This window comes from Clytia hemisphaerica, unplaced genomic scaffold, assembly GCF_902728285.1.
Source record: "Clytia hemisphaerica strain Z4C2 unplaced genomic scaffold, Clytia hemisphaerica genome assembly, whole genome shotgun sequence".
NCBI classification, from domain to species: Eukaryota; Metazoa; Cnidaria; class Hydrozoa; order Leptothecata; family Clytiidae; genus Clytia; species Clytia hemisphaerica.
The window spans coordinates 17,307-38,169 of NW_027104060.1; the positions used below are offsets into that span (position 1 = coordinate 17,307).

A 20,863-nucleotide genomic window follows, 5' to 3' on the forward strand; every position below is an offset into this window, starting at 1 on the left:
CTCAGGCTAGATATTGATGAACTTAGGTTGATCCGACCACCAGTTGTCCAGGAAGTAAAAAATGGACTGGTTCGTAAAACCGGATTTCATTGACCTAATTAACAAATTTTTAATTTCCAAATTTTAAAACTAATTTTTATGCTATGGGGAAAAAGCTTTATAAGTCATGTTACGGTAAGTTAGAAAGCTCCTTTTAAGATTACCTTAACGGAAGAAATTTTCGCGGGAATTTAATTTCGCGGTTGGTCAAATTTTTTTTTTTCGCGGGAATTTAATTTCGCGGTTCATCAATTTTCGAAAAATTCGCGGGAATTTAATTTCGCGGTTTTTGACCAAAAACGTTATTAAATAAGAAACAAGAAGCCTGGAAGGCGTGAAGGCCCAGCAAACGCAGAAGGCTGTAAAACGGCTGTTCATAGAATTATCAACTTCGTTAATAACTTTTTTGCATATTTTAACTCGTATAATGGTTTAGACTTGGTTTGCCAACTTGGTGAATCTTGCATTTTGCCATTTTCGGTTTAAAACTCTCGGCTTTTTTGTGAAATCTTAAGATTTCGCCAATCGTAAAAATTAAAAAAAAAAACCGAATTTTTTGCCGATCAGGAAATTTTCCGATGGCCGCCATTTCTTGCTCCCTTGTGTCCCCTGTCTAATAACTTTCTGCTTTTCATTTCTTTATTTTTCAGATTTCAGCTTTATTCTCGTCATGACTTGTTCACTGTTGCTGCAGAGTAATGGATCCCTAGTTCATGGTTTCTCCTGCGTAGATATCTATTATTTCTGTGTTGGGTTACTTTGTAACTATTGCAAGTCAGTTTGTCACTGCCCGTCAGTTGCACTGGTTATGCGTTTTATTATTTTTATTTCAAAATAAACTCTTATTTCAACTTCAAATTATGTTTCCTTTTCTTATCTCCTTACTGCCAATCAGTATAAAACGCGAAGGACTAGAGTAGAATCTTCGACCTTTTGCAGGTAACACAATTTGAATCCTTAAGATTTACACCTCAATCTTGACGACAGATTAAATATAGTGGTTTGTTTCAATGATGTATAAGCCCGCGAAGGGCTAGAATCAAATCTTTCTCAGGCAAAGTGAAGCCTTATACTTATAATTTACGCCCTGTTTTGACCGTGATTTCTTTGTTAATATTGAGCGGTATACATTTTTTGAAGGCTAGGTGTAAATTTTAGTTTCTATCTGTGATTTGTAGAAAAAACAGGCGGGTCGCTCAAGGCCCAAATCTTTTTGGAAATAAATTTGGAGGATGGTATTCTTTAGACTAGTAAACTAGTCGGTTATGACTTATAACGTTATAATAAAACTGTCAATCAAATAATGTACCTTAAGGGAACTAATTTTCGCGGATTTAGGCCCAAACCGCAAAATTTTCAAATGGGAACAACAAAGGTCGAATAATTCACAGAATGGCTCTAATTTTCTGCTAAAGTTTGAGGAAATTCTATACGATGGAAGTCGATAAAAGTCCACCTATCCTTCAAAGATGGGTTTGTTTAAGTCCCGCCGTGCAAGAAAAGGTGGAGAGCGAAAAGGTGCAAACAAGCCGGCACAAATCCGGTATTCCGGCTTTACGGGAAAGGTGTATTGAGTTAACTGTTTCACGACTTTTGAACCATTTTTAAGGTTTATACGTTCGAAAATAGGGTTGAGAAAGTCTGTCGTAGGATTATTTTTAGTGATATGTAGCAAGAAGATGTAGGCTAATTACTAAAGGACTAAAATCTTGTTTGCATATAGATAAAATGGTTCTTGCTAAAACAAAATCAAAACGTATCATAAAATATAAATGTAAAGGAAAAAATCTTTCACTATATACATTTTAAAACTTTAAATTGTCTTTTTTCCAGATGTATACGGTCTTTGCTAAAACAAAATCAAAACGTTGTATCATAAAATATAAATGAAAATGATATCTGCCTCATAATCATGGATAAAATCTTTTTCATATGACTATATACACTTTGAAAACTTCTTAAATATATAAATCTTTTTTAAATATCAAAAAATAAAAACTCGGTGATAAAACAGATGTTTTAAAAAATAATGTAGATGGGGGAAATTTCTAGCTGTCTAGTACAAGAACATGATTTGTATACTGAAAAAAAACGAAATTTGTCAACAAGGCTGAATGAACAAGGTCAAGCAATCTTAACTGTCAATGTATCCAAACAAACATACAATACCAATGGATGACATGAAAACTAAATTGATGCTGAAGAAGATTAAAACAGCAAATTTGTCAACAAGGTCAAAGCATCTATATGGACACACATACAATTCTCTGCTCAAAATAATCCAAGGATTTAAAAAAACAAAATACTACATATACAAAACAAAAAATAAGATGCTAATGCAACAAAAGAATATTAATATGTCAATGGTCATTCTAGTGTCATTCTTTCTTTTCTTTTTTCTCAACTGGTGTTAAATTCTCTTTGTCGAAATCTCCAGTATTACCTGTGTCATCATCATCTCCAGTATTACCTGTGTCATCATCATCTCCAGTACTACCAGTGTTTTCTTCTTGTTCGTCCATGACCACAGTAGTAGCTTTAACAAGGTCAAGTTTTGTAACAACACCACTTATTGACAAGTAATCAATATCAAATTTGTTTGTCATCAAATATAATTGGATTTGATCATTACCCATTCCAATTGGCAACATGTTTTCCTTTACATCAAGTTTAATTGTAGATGTATTTGTATTTACAAAGATTGACCAAAACTTGACTTCGCTTGCTGCAATCATGACAGTTGCATCACAGGATGGGCAATCGATTGTTTTTTTAGAGGACTTGGTGCAAGAAAAGACGTGGTTGCAGAATAAGCACTTTGTTGTATGTGTTAATTTAGCACCGACAATAGTGCAGTCATAATGGTGTGATACAGTTGAATGTTCCTCAGGACTCTTGTAATCCTCCAGATCTTGAATCTTTTTGAATGCTGTACTACTTGTGGATGCTAGTTCAGGTTCATTATTCCAAATGCCACGCCTCATGTTCGTCAGTATGTAAGAGTCACCATCATTAACAAGGGATGCATACTCTCTCCAGAAAACAATGTTGATGTGGTCAGTATCATCGCAGATAATTCCTTTTCTCATAGGGACATTCGCACCCTCGACATCCACATTGTCAATATCATGCAATTTTAAGACACCTGTGATGTTTATATGTTCATTCAATTGTGTTTCATTTATTGCAGTAAAGATTTTTGTGATTGGCAATTTGTAGTTGGGCTTGAAACCAAGCAATTCTTGTTTGATGACCGAATTTTCCATAATTTTGACAGTTCCATTGTCATATAATCCAGCTTTGGTTATGTGGACACCGATTTGCTGATTTTCTGAATCTTCTAACAAACGCCTCTTGTGAGGAGAAAAGCAAACAACACGTTTCACCTGGTTGTCTTCTGTCTCCACATTCAGATTGAAAAACGGCTTTGCTATTTTGGTCTGCTTCATAGGTGAAAGGTTTGATACATATCCTTTGAGTTCAATTTCTAAAAAGAGAATGAAGACAAATCAAAAGACAACAACACAAGCATGAGGGAAAGTACATTGATTCAAAAGTATAATTAATGTCAAAGCATATCAAAATAATATAGAGTCAAAAATATGTTTTAGTGTATTTTCGTTATTTTGCCAGGACAATATAAATTTAACTAAGTAATAGATACACTGATTTATTCAGATATAAAATGGTTTCTTTATGTTTTTATAGGAAAGGGGGTACCATAACAGAAGTATGTGTATTGTGAGAGGGCTTAGGTGTAACAACCCATGACATGGATTACAGAAAACATTCACAATCTAATCTCAGGTTAGTACGAGGGGCATGCTTCGAAAAATTCAACAGCTTTTAGACAGCTGAGGAATTGTTTCCACAAAGGGCCACAATGGATACCGAATACCAAATACAGACCGTTAAAAAAAATACCGACCGTTAATAAAAATACCGACCATTAAGAGAAATGCCGAATTTATTGATTTCAACCTTATGTCCGAATACCTTATACTGACCTATTTTTTCAAAAGAAATACTGAACACTGATAAAAAAATTGGCCTATTACTGAGTACCGATTGACCCATACGCCCCCACAACCAACCCCATATTTATTTTGTTACAGACAGAATGCAGAAAATATTATGAATAAGCTTGTCTACTTCTCCAGATATTGAATGAAACACAAAGCCGAAAGTGCTAAAAGTGGACAATTTTGCCTTGAGGGATTAGTACTAGCAATTTTAAACACTGTTTAGGCTTGCATATCAAGCACATGGTGGTCTTACAAACCACTAGAACTACACCAGAACGTACAATTTTGAGGATGAATGAAGCCAATATATCCAATTATGTGCAACAACAATGTCCCATTTAATAGATTAGACTTACCCTTAAGTTGAGGTGTGTCTTTTTGTGGTGTGGCTTTTCTTTTCGACATCTTTAAATTGTGGGTACAGCTGTAAAAATTAAGATTTGGTTTTATCATCCACTTTAGATTGAGCAGTAGCAGACGTGGATACAAAATATTTCAGTAAATCTTTTAATGGTTTAATGGAATAGGATTTACAGTAAGTGAAAAACTGTTATCTGTTAAAAACCACAAGATATGCATGGATTTTTTTCAATGGCTTACTTTGTTCTCGATCTCTGTCTGTCAGTGTGTGCGGTGTGGTTTGTGGTTTTGCTAGAAAAGAGAGAGAGTGGGGTGGTTTGAACAAATGGTATATGGTAGAGCGAACAACTTCGTTCCTAGTCTCCTAGCAGATTTAAATGTTCCGCTCGTTCCGCTACATCACATCAATCACTTCGCTGTAAATCTAATTTTAAACAAATTTACTTGCTCGCTCAAAGTCAAAGAGCTCGACGTCTGTCGACTTTGCTCCACGACGGTGAAAACGCCAAAATACCGTCGCCCCCTCGACACTACTGGTCGACAAATGATCACCATTTACATTATGCTGAATATATAACAGTTTGCTTGTGGTAGACGGCAGCCAGACTTACTACAGCTGGCTTTATCTATAATGTACTCTAGATTGTAATCTTGTATGTATATGTGTCTGTTTTGGGGGGTTTTAGGAAGGTGTACGTGATTTTTTAAGTAATTTACCCCTCGGAATAGAGTAGGTGTTTTCCAATATCTGAAGTGCAAATCTTTATGGTATACATGATAAATCAATGGACCCGAAATATGCATGGGTTTTTGGACAAAAATAGTAATCATCAAAAAAATTTCTGAGATCATCAAATCGTAAGAGAGTTTGTGTTCAATTCTTTCAATTGTATCGGCCTATTATTTTTTAATGATGAGTTGAATTGCCTCGTGATCAGAATAATATATACTGTGAATGGAGATGGTGATTTCAAATATGGCCATCAAGTCTTTGTGTATATAAATGTGATCAATTAAAGAACCGGAAATATGGGTTGGTTTTTTAACAATCATTTCGTAATTGTGTAAAAATTCTCTTAAAAAATTTGTATAAAGTCAGATCGGTGTCAAAATCAAAACGTCGGGCCGTAATGTCAAACTGTCAGGTCGTCGGGTCGAACCGTCGGGTCGTAATGTCAAAAGGTCAGGTCGTCGGGTCGAACCGTCGGGTCGTAATATCAAAGGGTCGGGTCGTAATATCAAAGGGTCGGGTCGTAATATCAAAGGGTCGGGTCGTAATATCAAAGGGTCAGGTCGTGATGTCAAAAGGTCGGGTCGTAATATCGAACGGTCGGATCGAAGCGTCGAGTCAGACCGCCGGGATCCAATGCCGGTTTATCGGGATATTTAACATCGTTCTGTAAAATATCATTTTTTAAAGGGATAATCCAATACTACGCAAACCAAAATATTATGGTCACGTGTCTGGAATTTGATTGGTCGAGCGCGATTGGTCGAAGGGGATTTTCACTTTCGTTTTCGTAATCTAAACAAACCGAAAAATACTTTGCGACATAAAAAAGTTCGAAGTTGGGAGAGGAATGAAAAATCTTTCGTGTAATTTCTTCTGTCTTGTATCATACTTATATGAAGGAAATTTTCTGTTTTGCTATGCCAAAATTGATTCACAAATGTAAATACTACACAAGAGTTTTTCTATACACAGAGAGATTGTGAGATGAGAAGATATAAACAGTTCTTTTTTGTTTTCCTGTGTTCTTTGTGTTTCATCAAGAGCAGATGTACAAAATAACAAATAGTAAATAAAGCATAAAACATTTTTTGAAAAAAATAACATCACATTACAAAATTCCTGTATATACATTTGGATTTTGAAAACTATATAAAGTATTTACAAATACTTTATGGCTTCACTTTTAACAAGAGTGATGCAAAAGTATTTGAATAATAATATGACCTCCTCTTTGAAGTTGCCTTTCAAAATATTTCTTTCCATTCAAAAAAAAATTCTCAATTAAAGCACCCTCAGAATTTTTCACACAGTAGCACTTCATAGGGAAAAAAGTTGCCTAGTAAATAAAATTTTATCAAAACTGTTGGTGAAAAAATACTTTTTTTAGCAGAAAATGTTTTTAATATCTTAAAATTTCATCATTGAGTATATGTATTTATCGTCACTTCATACAACATCAGTCACAATATTCCACATTCACTCAAGTTAACAACGTAAATAAAATGTAAACAGTTCTTCTTACAGCAGCATATCCATACCACTGTAAAAAATGCAGCTATGTCCATCCATCACGAAACAAACTGGTACATGAAAAATATGTTCAACTGTTCCCAAATCATAGCATGTACGAGGACTTTCAAAAAGGGTGCAGAGATATGTAGCTTCAGAGTCGAACCATGCTAGAAGCACAAGAAGACAAAGTCCCTTGATCGATGGTTTGATCTTAATTTTCAATGATAGTCACAGGATTTTAAATTTAATCAAATCAATGTGTCCTACTGCTACTTCCTCACCATTATTATTTCATAAAATTCCACATCAGTACAATATGATGCTCAGAACCAGAGTTTTTCGTTCATCGTAGAGTTACTTTTCACTTCATTTTATTTGGTTCGTGCAAAATCTCATGATACAGTGCTTTTGTCGAGAAAATAATATCCGCGTTCCATGACAGTTAGTCACACTAGGAAATTAAGCTTTCAGAAAAAACAACATCAGTCATCTACAGGATGTATTTCAACAACAAGGATGAGAGTTACCTGAATCAAGTTCAAGATCCCAAGACAATCAATTAAAACTTGCAAACTTAAAATGAGACAAAATTACCGATTGCGAACGTGCAGCAGCCAAATATCAACCAACCAAATTTTGTCATTCAATTCCCGAGACAGCGCTTCGATTTTTAAGGCCTTGTTTATACGCTAAAGTAAAAATAATTCCGCACATGTAAATGGGTCATTGTTTGAGGTCCGGCAAAATTTCCGGGAAGAAGCCTATCCGGCGGTGCGCGGATCTAGGTGGGTTCCGCCTCCCCCGTAGATCTTTTTCTTGGGAAGTTGCTCTTCAAATTAGTTTTCAAGGTTGGCTTGGTTTAAATTTTTTCATCTATGGCTTAAATTTTAGGCAATTTCTCAAAGTTTTTGAAAATGTTATTTTCATTAAAAAGCGCCGGGTTATTTTTTCATTAATCCCTTTAGAAGTTTTGCGGCGCATTTTTTTGCTTGAGAGTCAAGTAAACGATATAGCGCTTTCGCAGCATTAATCTTTGATATGCATTTTGGCGGGAGGCTAGTGTGACTAACTGCATGATACTATCGAAGTATTCTGAAGTTATGTAGACTACAGTCTCCAGAGTTGATTTTTCAAGTCATTGGATGAACAAAAATGTCCCATATTTTGAAGTACGAACCATGAAAATCTTCTTTGAAAAAGGCTTTCTTGTCTTGATGAGTTTCATTCACTTCTCAGATCCATATATGCACACTTTCGAGGGATGATGAAGTATTTCTTGTCTCTTGTTGATGAGTTTCATTTCACTTCTCAGATCCATATGCACGCTTTCGAGAGAAAATAGAAATCTCTTTCTCCTCTTGAGTGTTCAAAATTGACTACATTGTTATTTAACTGAAAGAAGCAAGAGAAGAGATAGTTCTGTATAAATTGGTTACAGCCTTGTTGGAAATATCTTCTTTGTATCTTCAGCATCATAGAAAAATAAACATTGAAACTTTGCACAAAGATGAATAAGAACACTTCATGATTTTGATAATATAAACATGTTATAGACACCTGAAAGTATATTTAATCAGTGGTAAAAATATAAACATTTCACTGATCAAATTATTTCGCTTCCATTTTGCTTCCACTTTTGTTCGGTGAAAACTAGTTTCAATCAGCAATTCCGCCCCTTCAATTTTTTTCGTTCTTTCTAGTCCGTGGTAATTTTCCGGGGGTCAGGATTCGATTATCAGTTAGGGTCAGGGTTGCTAGTAACGGCTTGTCACTGTGCCGGGTGCATACTCGGCGCCTTGGGCCCCGCAGGGTTGCTAGTAACGGCTCGAATTTCAGTCAGGTTTAAAAAGGGGTACTTTTACCCATATTATAATAACATTACCCCCGTCTTTTGCCAGTTTGGTATAATATGTTATGAATTGCGTGATTTTGCTGTGCGACGATAGCTCAAGTGGTAAGGCGTCGGGTTTGGAATCCAAGGTTGCTTACATTTGGTGGTTCGAACCGAGGTGTGGGAGTATAGCTTCAGAATTAGCAAAATAGCTTCAAATAGTCAAATTCAGAAAAAACTAAGTCCAGAAATCAGAAAAAACAGAGTTAGAGATAGGAAATAGAGAAAAAGAGGAGAAGGGCGGAATTGGTGATTGAAACTAGATCTTTCCCTTTTGTTCTTAGTATTTAGTTTATAGTATTCTGCGGAACGAGATTTTAACTAATCTGATAAGCCCGATAAACCCGATAATCCGGCATTGTATCCCGGCAGTTTAACCCGGCAGTCTGGTTCGACGCTACGACCCGGCCGTTCGACATCACGACCCGACCCTTTGATATTACGACCTGACCCTTTGACATTACGACCCGACGGTTCGACCCGACGACCTGACAGTTTGACATTAGGACCCGACGGTTCGACCCGACGATCTGACAGTTTGACATTACGACCCGACGGTTCGACCCGACGATCTGACAGTTTGACATTACGACCCGACGGTTCGACCCGACGATCTGACAGTTTGACATTACGACCCGACGATCTGACAGTTTGACATTACGGCCTGACGGTTCGGCACGACGCTCTGACGGTTTGATATTACGACCCGACGTTTTGATTTTGACACCGATCTGACTTTATAAATTTGTTTCTTCAGTATAATAATTTTTGTTAAAATCTCCTAAGATGAGATGAATTCTGTCAACAGTAGTTTCTTGTAGGTGTTGGATCATATATAGAAATTGATTATTAGGAAGGTTTTGTTGACGATATAGAAGGATGATGTTGATGGGGAATTCTATGGCTTCGTGCATTATGGTGTATCTCGTTCCTCCCGGTATATTGTAAATATCTAGTATTTCTGTCTTTTCATTATAAGCAATAGCTGTGTTGCAGTATTTGTGTTCTGACATGTTGTTTGTGTAAAGTGAGAATGGTTTTAGTGAGCTTTTGAGTTGACTTGTATTGAACCCATATGTTAACTGTGTCTCTGTCATGCATATAATGCTACTCTCATATAAAATCTTATCAGATGCTACATCGTTAGCATGTTTTTGCAAAGAGCGAACATTTATGAGAGATATTAAAATATCACCTTCCTTTTTGTCAAGCTTTAGATTGAGATTAAGGCATAGGTTTGTTCTCATGTGGTCGTATTCATCTGTAGCTCCCTCGTCGCACTTAATAATATTTGGGCAAAGAGTTCCTACTAAGTATAAACCCTGTAATGTTGTAACACGACTTAAAGCAACATAAACTTGACCAGGTTTGAATGCTCGTTGCCCGAATAGATTCATATTGAATACGATTTGTGGGAAAGTTTTCCCTTGAACTTTATGAACGGTACAAGCCCACGATAACATCAACGGGAATTGTATTCGTTTCACAGAAGGATATTGTCTCGTTGTTTTTACACCGAATTCCTTTTCTACCCTTTCTATCGGTACAAGATTATTATATCTCCCATATGTGTCATTATTCTTTGCTTTGATACCAATATCATCACTTTCCATTTTTAAATAAATACGTTTTACTTTTCCTTCATTGTCAAATTTGATATGTTCGATTGTTCCTATCTGACCGTTGCAAAGTTTGTCCTCGACATCTATATTACATGTTACCATGACTTTTGCTCCAAGCTTAAAAACAAATTTATGTGCTAAGCCTCCTGTTTGCATTTGACCTCTGCTATAAACGGAGGTCGAATCAGATTTGCTTATTCCTCTAGGCAAATTATCAACTGAAACTACTTCTATTTCTTCACCAGGTAGTTCCTTTAATTTTAGCCTATTGTGATTATCAACAGGCTTATTTTCTGCCCACAAATGAATAGCTTCTTTTGGATAATCAGGATCGTTCTGAGCAACAATTCTTTTAGAAAGTGTTTCTAAATCACCTTCTTTGACTATACCGACCCTTATATTGTTTAATATGTCGATAAACACCTGATCGCCTCTTTGTCTCATGACCTCAGTAAGTTCAACTATTTTGAATTCACGCCATAAATGATCAATATTTAGTATTCTATCTTTGAAAAGTGAAAATATTTGACCACCTTTAATGGGAGGAAGTTGATAAAAATCTCCACAGGTTATTATAGAAATTCCAGCAAATTGAACGTTAGTATCAAAGATTTCACAAAGTCTTTGATTTATGTGAAGCAAGCGAAATTTGGATACCATAGAGATTTCATCTATGATGATTACTTGTAATTCTGAAAAGCGTTCTCTTAGTTTAGATATCCGCTGGGAAGAAAGTTTTGGAACAATTTTTGAGAATTCGTACATAGGACCGGAAGGTATACCAAGTACTGAATTAAGAGTCGAACCTGTCACATTAACTGCAGCAACACCTGTTGGTGCCATAATAAGAAGTCTCTCCTTCGCTGCATTTCTTGCTCCGTATGTCAATGATTTCTGCAAATAAAATTTGATTGTGTTTAGAGTGTATGATTTTCCACAGCCTGCACTACCTGTTAAAAAAATATGAAAGGGATTCGGCTTTTCTATTTTGTCTGTTCTTAATTGTTGAGATAACTGCCTACTCCATCGAACAATGAAATCAAAAATTTCCCTTTGTTTACAATTGAGCGATCTTATTCTAATATTTAATTCATCGTCTGATATCAATGGTTGGATCGTTTGTACAGAGGCCCCACCATGATGATCAATCTCATTTTCAATTTCGTCATCTGTTTCTTCTTCAATCATATTATTTTGCTCTTCATCTCGGACTTTGTCATTTTCTTGCTCTCCGTAGATATCAAGACCTCTCGGATTCTCATGAAAATGCAACATTGCATCATCAACAACATTCGCAAAAGGTTCAAAGATTGCTTTGTTTCTGTTCACTTCCTCTAAGACTTCGTTTAATAGTAGTTTTTCCGTGTATGTGCCTTGTGGACCTTTTAGGTCTTCTTCGACTCTGAAGGGATAAAACATAAACAATAAATGGTGAGCATATTTTTCCGGCTGTTTTTGTCTGCTCGGTACATGATATCTCAAAACACATTTGGTCTTTCGCAATTTCAGCCGTTCTTTTGGATTTGATTTCAAGGGGAACGACGATGGTAAACGAAGGTTCACTATTTCTATCTGATCTATATCTTCAAGAATTTCAGGTTGATAATCATTTTCTATGTCCTTATTTTTATAATCTAAAGTATAATTAGCCAGAAACTCTGCGTAGCAAATATGCTCTAATGAGGGATATTTACGTTTATAGCAATTTGGAGTTGGTCTATCTAAATATCGATCTAACATGTTTCTTTTGAATACATTCGTGTCATCCTCATCCATGTTTGAAATCTCATCATGACTTTTACATACACGGTAACGGTTTTCAGGCAGATTACTATTGGCAAACATAACTTGTGGAGAGGTTTTCCTCAGCCATATTTCTGGAAGAACAATAGAAACCGCTTCTTGAATGGACATTTCTCGATGTGTCCTGTAGGCTCTCGATATCGATTTCATCTTTTCTTTAAGAGGTTGGTTTGACTCTAAAGCTTCTTTTGCCGCTTGTTTCATTGCTTCTGTAGATTCGTCTTCAGATTTTGAGATATATGCACACATATATGAAACACAACGATGATAATCTAGAACAGGCTGTAAGTCCATGTTGGCTTCCCAAGCACGCAGTCCCTCTTCAAAGTAATTATTCACAAAGCAGGCAGCTGTTGATCGCTTGTAATGTATTTGAAAACCTCTATCTGTAGAAATAGCTAAGTTCTCATAGTAAACTTCCTTTTCAATTCCTAGCTCTTGTAATATTTCATCTATTGATTTTGGTTTTCTATAGTTATCTTTTGCAGGGTCATGTACATTATTGAACCTTGGGTCAAAGTTTTTATCAATATATTCTTTAACTGGAGATAAGATAGCCTTCCTTGTTTGTAAAATTTCATCCTTATTAGGTATATCATCATCCAAAGGGATTGCGAGGATTGTTTTTTCTGTAAAAAATCTTCCGAAATGATATCTGCAAGGTTGATTCTTATACATACGACAAGATTTTGAATGTCGGTGAATTTGATATGTTTTGACTAATTGATACAGTTCACTATCCGGATCTTCCGGAAGGTCGCATTTTACAATCTTATTAATAAACTCGGTGTATTCTCCGATTGTCTCATGAGTTAATATAGGGGCGTTTTCGATCCAGATTAAACAATGTGCATGAGCACTACCTCTAGCTTGAAATTCGATCCGGATAGAGTAATGTTTTAGTTTACCACCTAATGCTCCTTTTGCTAAGATATGTTTGAAATAACATTCAAGACGATATTGGAAATGCCTTGCTAAAACAACGGGGTTCGACTGTAAAATCTGTGTTCTTTCCATGTAACTCAATGCTCTTATTTGTTCTTCTGTCATTTCTTTTCCTTTTATCTTTTGTATGATTTCGACAATTTCTGGCCATTTTAAATCAGCACATGATAAAGTATGGAAAAATGTTGGCAGCCCTAATTGCTTTACCATCGCTAAAATTTCATAAAGAAGTCTTTTCCAATACGCGGGAGTACCTTTTAAATTATTCATAAAACTATACGCGTTGTCATTAGCCACTAAACCGGAAATCGTTTCTTTGAAATTCTGGGACAATTGACCTGCTGTAAGCCCTTGTGTTTGAATCTTTTTTAACGCTGTGTTGATACTATTGTTTAGATTTAAATGTTGTAATAATGACTGGGCGTAAAAAATATAATCGCTATCTGAGGAGAACTTTAGAGTGTAATTTAAAAGACGTTGATTGAAGTACCTAGTTGGACTAAGTTTTTCATCCCGTTCATGGTTATATCCTGATTGCCCCGTTGGAAATAAATGAGGGTGGGCAAGCATTTCGCAATCTTTGTCACAAATTATAGGTAATGGTTTTTTATCTTCTCCAGGAGCAATGGTCACGTTAGAATCGTCAACAATATCATAAGGTAGCTCAGGAACAAAAACAGTTTCGGAAGCTGGTATACGGAAATGGTCTAAAGGGTTTTCTTCTTCTTCTTCTTCCTCCTCCTTTTCGGTATGTTCTATTTCGCTGTCAGATTTACCTTCTCTCACAAAATCAATCTCATTATCACTTTCACTCTGATCATCATTGTTGACAGACCCTATCCAACAAGCGGGAATGGAATCTACATTAATCTCAATATCCGAGTACAAAGGGTTGTTATTTCTGAGGTAAATCAAGACTTCTTTCACAAATTGTGGTCTAACAGGCTCAAAGTAGACATTAGACTTAAAACTCATTTTCTTTTTCAGGGCGACTCTAACCACTCCATTATTATCCATCCCGCGGGGCAGTATATTGCATATATCATCTGCTTTTATTGGGACATTACAGATCGCTCCTTTCATTTTTGGGGCTTGTCCTTTACTCATAATAGTTATTTTTTTATACAACAACCGTTTTGCGATGATAACTTTTTCTAATTTCCTTATATCAGAAAACCTTTCTGGCAAATTAACAATTTGCAAGTCATTAGCCACTGATTGGGAAGGAACTTTTTTCTTGAGGACTTTTTTGTGGCATGTGTTACAAATGTATTCTTTCCCATCAAAACTAAGGACACGATAAGAGAAGACATTTTCATCGACATCATGATATTTATTTTCGTCAAATAAAACAACAGAGACCCGATACATAAGTCTGTTACAAATCACGCAAATAAAAAAAGGACCTTTCCGAATTTCTTTTTTGAATGTTTTTACTCTTTGGATCATACCATTTTCGGGAGGCAATTTTTTCTTACTTTTTCTGTCCTTTTCTTTTGCTGCTTTCTTCTGTTTTTCTGTCAAATTTGCACGGGACTTTGCCTTTCGCAATCTGTCTTTCTCTCTTTTGTCCTGTTTCTGTTCTTCTGTTATTTTTGCTCTCGAGGTAGCTTGTTGCAATTTATTCTTATTCCTATTTTCGGCCTTTTCTTTCTCCGTCATTTTCCCCCGAGCATTGGTTTTTCTATTGCGATCTTTATCGAGAAGTACTTCAGCATTTTGTGTCTTTTTAGTTTCGGGAGGCAATTTTTTCTTACTTTTTCTGTCCTTTTCTTTTGCTGCTTTCTTCTGTTTTTCTGTCAAATTTGCACGGGACTTTGCTTTTCGCAATCTGTCTTTCTCTCTTTTGTCCTGTTTCTGTTCTTCTGTCATTTTTGCTCTCGAGGTAGCTTGTTGCAATTTATTCTTATTCCTGTTTTCGGCCTTTTCTTTCTCCGTCATTTTCCCCCGAGCATTGGTTTTTCTATTGCGATCTTTATCGAGAAGTATTTCAGCATTTTTCGTCTTTTTAGTTACCTCTTTATCTTTGTTTTGATTAACATTTATTTCGTTACATTTAAAATTTTTAGATGGCCCGGCCTTCTCATCATCATTATCAATTGATCGTTTTCTCTTTTCAACGTATCCAAAGCCACGGAGGCTAAGCTTAATACCGTTTAGGCAATCCCCCGAAAAAGAGGTCCTGATATACTGTATCTCAAAGCCAACTATACCATTCCCAAACTGTTGTAAGTAAAAGTATTTAAGGTATTCTTCTAGATCAGTTTTGGTATTAAACGCGAGCAGAACAGATGTTCCAGTATTATCATAACAGCACAGGCCCTCTGGGGTACGACTGTGGGAATCGAAAACAAAATAACGATTATCGTCAAAAATGAAAGCAGTTGCATTCCCGCAGGCTAAAAATATTCCACTGTTATATATTGGCGACAGATTAATGAAATCAACGCTATTCTCGTGTAACACAGAGACCGTCACAGAAGTTCTTAAAAAGTCGATAATATAGTTTTCAATGTTTAGTTGAGAAGGCAATTCAGTTAAATCAAGGTATTGGTTGGTATATCCAAGGCCACGATACAGTTCATTGCCTACTCTAAGGATAATATCCAAATCCGATTTTTCCCAGTCATTTAGTGGTTTTAAACGGGAATACATGATAGCCGTGGACGCCATATACATGCATTGAGTCCCTGCTTGGGGACCGAAAATGGCGACATTTCCTTGATTAAAGGAACCTAAGACAATGTTTCTGATGTTGAAAGGCCCGGGATTTGTTTCCACATCTCCACATGAAACAAGAAGTATAATTAGGTATAGGGCGATAGATAACAGTCGAAAGTGATTCATAATTCGGGATAGCCCGTTGCTCGAAAAAGACGAACCGAGAGTCATATGACGATATATTGAACGGAGATCTAATTGGCGGCTACCGTTAAAATTGCCTATTGAGATTCGATACGCTTCAATCGATATCATGATTGTTTGGAAAACAATGGATAAAATAGAAACAATGAAATTAACAACAAAATTAATTATCAATGAGGGGTATTTCTTTTTTCAAAAAATATAAATTTTTGTGAGCTGTGATTGTGATTGGTACTGATTGGTCTGAGTAGAACTGTTTGGTTTTTCTTTAATCAAATAAAGTCTCGTGAGCTGGGTATTCTGGGTAAACTAAGAATATATGATCCTGTATGATCCTTCCGCTAAAGCAAGAAGGATCCTTGGCACCTGAAAAAAGAAAAAGAAAGAAAAGGGATTAAATTTTGATAGCTACTCTTCTGTGCTTATTGTAGGGGTGGGTGGAATATGTGGGGGGGGAGCGTGGTTACTCAACAAAATGGAAGGGGTCATAATTAAGCGCTTTTGGACTGATTTTATTCGTAATCCACCGGAAAATGTAGGTTCTTGGCCAATTTTGGTACTTTGTAGCATAAAAGTCATAAAAAGGTGGTGGGGGCATTATAAAGTGATAAAAATATGTGTCGAAAAATTGCAAAATGACACCCCCTACAATTGAGCACTAAAGAATACCTAAGTAAATGCTAATATATAAAATCAGCATTCGTCTTAGAAAACTGTTCCACATAAATTTAGTACAATTTAGTACAAAATTTAGCGAGAATAAAAATTCCTACAAAATTTTGATTTTCATTTGATCTAAGTTTTACTCCCTAAATAGATGTCCTTTATCAACCTTTTGGAAAGTGACTATTCAATTGATTGCAAAGGATTGCAAGTTAACCCATCCCTACAATTCGTCTGAAAGAGTAGGTCATATTTCCTTTGTAAGTACATAACTGGCCTTGAATTTAAGAGATAACATAATTACAAATTGCACTTTTGGGAGAAGATATAATGAAAAATGCCTTACCTGGATTACCAGGACCAGAAGCAGACAGAATATTGATGAACAGAGTTAGAATCGATTCAGCTGATCAGGAGCTGAAAGAGACAAATAATACAATTCTTCATAGATAGCTAGATAGAGCTTTTAATTGGTTACTCAACAAAATGGAGGGGTCATAATTATGCGCAATTTGGACTAATTTTATTCGAAATCCACAGGAAAATGTAGGTTCTTGGCCAATTTTGGTACTTTGTAGCATAATTGCACTTTTGGGAGAAGATATAATGAAAAAAGCCTTACCTGGATTATCAGGACCAGAAGCAGACAGAATATTGATGAGAGTTAGAATCGATTCAGCTGATCAGGAGCTGAAAGAGACAAATAATACAATTCTTCATAGATAGCTAGATAGAGCTTTTAATACCGTGAGAAAGGGCAACTTGCATCAGTGGAGGCTAAAATGCATAGCTCTCAAATCCAGACCTGGCTGGTCATGAAGATACAAAGTTAACAAAAAAACCTTTCAACATTTTAATGCAATCCAATTGAATCGTAATCTTATATTACCCAGGATTTGCTGTTTGATTGATTCGATTACGTTCAATTGTACTTAATTATGTTTGATTTATTCAATTGTATTTTGTAATACAATTTTATTGTAATTTTAAGTGTTCAAATGGTAAATAAATAGTTACTTACTAAATAGTTACTTACTTATTGGATTTTATGATCTTGTACGGCACTTAAAATTGCTTGGCCGCTAACACTAAAAAGACACAAGGAAAGAGTGATCCAATATAATTTAATCACAACATTCTGAGACTGTTCATCTAACCCAGACGGTGTCAATCGAACAACTTTGAACAAAAATTGCAATTGAACCAATCAAACGTAATCGAAGGCGATCGATTAATTGCGATTCGATTGTCGAGCGTAATCAAATCTTAATCAAACGACCGATTCCTGGGTAATATTCGATTGTGTTCCATTGCGTTCGAGTAAATGTTCGATTGATAGTTGACTATGTTTGATTGGTTCGATTGATTGTCAATTACATTGGATTAATTTTCGATTACAATAGACCTTTTTTCAAAGAGGACGTCCTGTTGAATAATTATGTAGTCCAGCCATAAAAACAATGATAGAGAAACAATAATTACTGTATCATGCATGTTGTAATAATTATGCATGATTTTATCATTGTTTTTCTGCTGGACTACATAATTATGCAACAGGGTGGCCTCTTTGAAAAAAGGTCTATTATGTTTGATGAGTTTGATTGCAATTAAATCAAATTGGATCACTCTGTTAGAGCTTTTTAGAGTGGGCGGCCGAGTGCTTAAGTACCATACCAAAGCGAATAAAATCTAATACAATTGAATCAATCGAACGTAATCGAATACAATCAACGTAATCAAAGCAATCGAACAGTAAATCCTGGGTAATATTCAATTGCGATTCGATTGCGTTCAACAATCGAATTGCAATTATTCGATTGCGTTCAATTACTTTCGATTGATTCGGCATTCGATTTGTTCGATTGACACCGTCTGGTCTAACATTTCCATATATATATACCATGTTAATAGAACGAAAAATAACTATCAAAAGGCGACAAGAGAACAGCAACTATCAAAGAACGACATATTTCGCCATCCCTAACCCCGACCTTGGTTAGTGACTTCCACCCCTCTGTATTCATTTGTCTTTGTTTACACCTGTAATAATACATGTAGATAGGACTTAAGGCAGAATGCAAGAAGGGTGACTGGAAATTATAAACACCAGCAGCAGTGATGAAAGTTTAGACTAGACTATAATAGAACAAACGTTTAAAAAACATTTACCTTTATAAATTTCACAAACACCAAGCTTTATGAAATCCTGGATAAGCTTTCAAATTTTCTATGAATCATAGAAATGTCTTTCATAAATTCATTCATGCACACCGTTATCATCCAATTCCTGCATTTATAACACGCATGCGTAATTAGCACAATGACATAATCGTCGTTTTTTCAGGGCGCCATTTCTGCAAAAACATTCTGAGGGACGGTTTCATTGGCGAAAACGTTATTATGATGACGTAATCTTAGTTTAGTGCCATTTCTCCAAAAACGGACTGACGGACAGAAAAGCTCTTTGGACTGACGGACAGAAAAGCTCTCATGAAAGGCCTGTTCGCTGACGCTGGGCCAAAAACCTGTTTTAAGGCTTGAAATAGTACGAATTTGGAGGAATGCGTGAAATAAATTAAATTTCGCGGGAATTTAATTTCGCGGATTGACGATTTTGTAAAATTTCGCGGGAACTTAATTTCGCGGTTTTAGGCAAAATCCGCGAAAACCGCGAAATTTTGTTCCCGCGAAAATTTCTTCCCTTATCTTTTAGCGCGATGAAATTTTGTATTAGATTTTCAATCGGAAATACTTGTGGCCGAAAAAATCGTTCTAAATGGAACAAAATTTGCCTGAAACGTATAAAAAGAGCACGTTGTTGAACACGTAGTTTTAGAACTAAATGGAGAGTCAACTTCAATTAATCTGCATATTATCCTTGACAGCAAACTGCTAATATATGTTGCTTTGGGATAAAGCTATTAATTTGGTATTATAACATCACGGGAAAAATAAATTATTAAAAAAAGCGGGTGCTTTTGCACTGACATTTCGAAAATCGAGATTCGTGCTCATTAAAGGCTTAACTGACTGCTAGACTTGGGCCTCGTTAAGACCTAGGTTTAAAGTGATTAGTTTTACATGCTTCTTTTATTTTACTAGTGGGGGCGTACGGTTTTTCGGAATTGCGGCAATCGGCCCTTTTTTCTTCGGTATTTCGGAATTCTGAAACTGTTTCGGTATCGGAAATCCATGAATTTTTGCTTCGAAATTTCGGTATTATTAAGTTTTTATCCCCTTTTTTTGGAATTCATACATGAAAAATCAAATTTGATTAAAAATTAGTCCAAACGAGGAAAAAAACCCTAAAAGATCGGTATCGGCATTGCAAGTATATTTTTATGGAATTTCGGAAATTTTGGCAAAATTATTCGGTATTTCGGAAATCACAAACCCCGTACGCCCCCCCTTACTATTGTATTCAAATTTATGCTCCTCATTAGTTAGTTTAAAAAGGAATCACCTTCTGGTTTAAGAAAAAAGTTTTCACGACTTTGTCTCAATTATTTGAATAGGGAAATCAGGTTTATTGCGGAAAAGATTGTTGTGTTTCGACTCGATACTTTAATTAAGAACACCCTGTAGAACAAATTTGTCGTTTCTGATTGATTTGAAAAATAACGCGTTCTAAACAGTTTGTCATTTTTAATTGCTCTTGGAAATAGCGTAGATGTTATCATTTTTGCCTTGGATAACAATATATTTTACTGCCTTGGGAATACGAAAAGTCTTCGTCAAAAGCAATCAGGTTTTTACCGAGTTTGTTTGCAACATAGAGGTAATAAAAATTAGATGGAGTATCAACTTTTCTGTAACAGCTTTAGTGGTCGTAAAAATCTTTAGAAATTTCTTTCAAATCGGCCTCCTTTGATTACCAATCATTGTTAGCAAAAATGAGTCAAGATTTAGATTAGAAGAAATAAAGTAGCTTATTTTGTCAAACAAAACCTCATATTTTTAGGAGAATTGCAAAAAAAATTTACTGTGACAATTTTTTTATTAGGTAAAATAAGTTTTTCATTTTGTAGGGAAACTTTCGGGAGGTAAACTTTTTCAAATTTTGCGAATTCTTCGCTATTTTTGGAAATTTCTTTGTTACAAGTATCTTTAGATCTAAAAGAGCAGCTGCCTTCGAATTTAAATAGAATGTAGATGAAAGGTTGCTATTAGTAGAAATCAAAAAATCAAAAAAAAAATCAGGATCTTCCGAGCAGCGAAGATTTTAAATTCGATGTTCTGTGCTTATTCTTGCAAGGTTTCCTTATTTTTTATCAAAAAAGCTGTCATCACACAATGAACAAATTAAAAATGTTGTTTATTTTTATTCAAAGTCTATTCGACTTTACTAGTCCCATGAGTGAAGGCAAAATTAATGGCTTTTTCCCAAAGCAACAAAGCAACAGTT

At 35.5% G+C, this 20,863-nt stretch overlaps 2 protein-coding genes across 4 annotated transcripts; both read right to left on the reverse strand.

Annotated features, from left to right (window-relative positions):
• Positions 1–1,867: 1,867 nt before the first annotated feature.
• On the reverse strand, positions 1,868–5,366 carry LOC136812394 (uncharacterized). The gene is made up of 3 exons (XM_067068883.1): positions 4,665–5,366; positions 4,421–4,488; positions 1,868–3,526 (listed from the first exon to the last, which is right to left on the reverse strand). The coding sequence occupies exons 2-3, from the start codon at positions 4,467–4,469 to the stop codon at positions 2,418–2,420; spliced, it is 1,158 nt and encodes a 385-aa protein (XP_066924984.1). The 5' UTR covers positions 4,470–4,488; positions 4,665–5,366; the 3' UTR covers positions 1,868–2,417.
• A 3,708-nt stretch (positions 5,367–9,074) lies between these two features.
• LOC136812395 (uncharacterized) lies at positions 9,075–18,976 on the reverse strand. Of its 3 annotated transcripts, XM_067068885.1 has the most exons (5): positions 18,628–18,976; positions 17,495–17,546; positions 17,081–17,148; positions 16,805–16,875; positions 9,075–16,161 (listed from the first exon to the last, which is right to left on the reverse strand). In XM_067068885.1, the coding sequence occupies exon 5, from the start codon at positions 15,904–15,906 to the stop codon at positions 9,298–9,300; it is 6,609 nt and encodes a 2,202-aa protein (XP_066924986.1). In that variant the 5' UTR covers positions 15,907–16,161; positions 16,805–16,875; positions 17,081–17,148; positions 17,495–17,546; positions 18,628–18,976; the 3' UTR covers positions 9,075–9,297. The 3 variants fall into 3 exon arrangements, with proteins under 3 accessions (XP_066924986.1, XP_066924987.1, XP_066924985.1); XM_067068886.1 differs by lacking the exon at positions 17,495–17,546; XM_067068884.1 differs by lacking the exon at positions 18,628–18,976 and having other exon boundaries at positions 17,495–18,621.
• Between the last annotated feature and the right edge of the window lie 1,887 nt (positions 18,977–20,863).

Bases quoted from the DNA above. Each gene is read 5' to 3' on its own strand.
- LOC136812394 (XM_067068883.1), bottom strand. From the start codon at position 4,469: ATGTCGAAAAGAAAAGCCACACCACAAAAAGACACACCTCAACTTAAG. The intron at 3,527-4,420 runs GTAAGTCTAATC...TTCTCTTTTTAG, and splicing joins AGACACACCTCAACTTAAGG to AAATTGAACTCAAAGGATAT.
- LOC136812395 (XM_067068886.1), bottom strand. From the start codon at position 15,906: ATGATATCGATTGAAGCGTATCGAATCTCAATAGGCAATTTTAACGGT.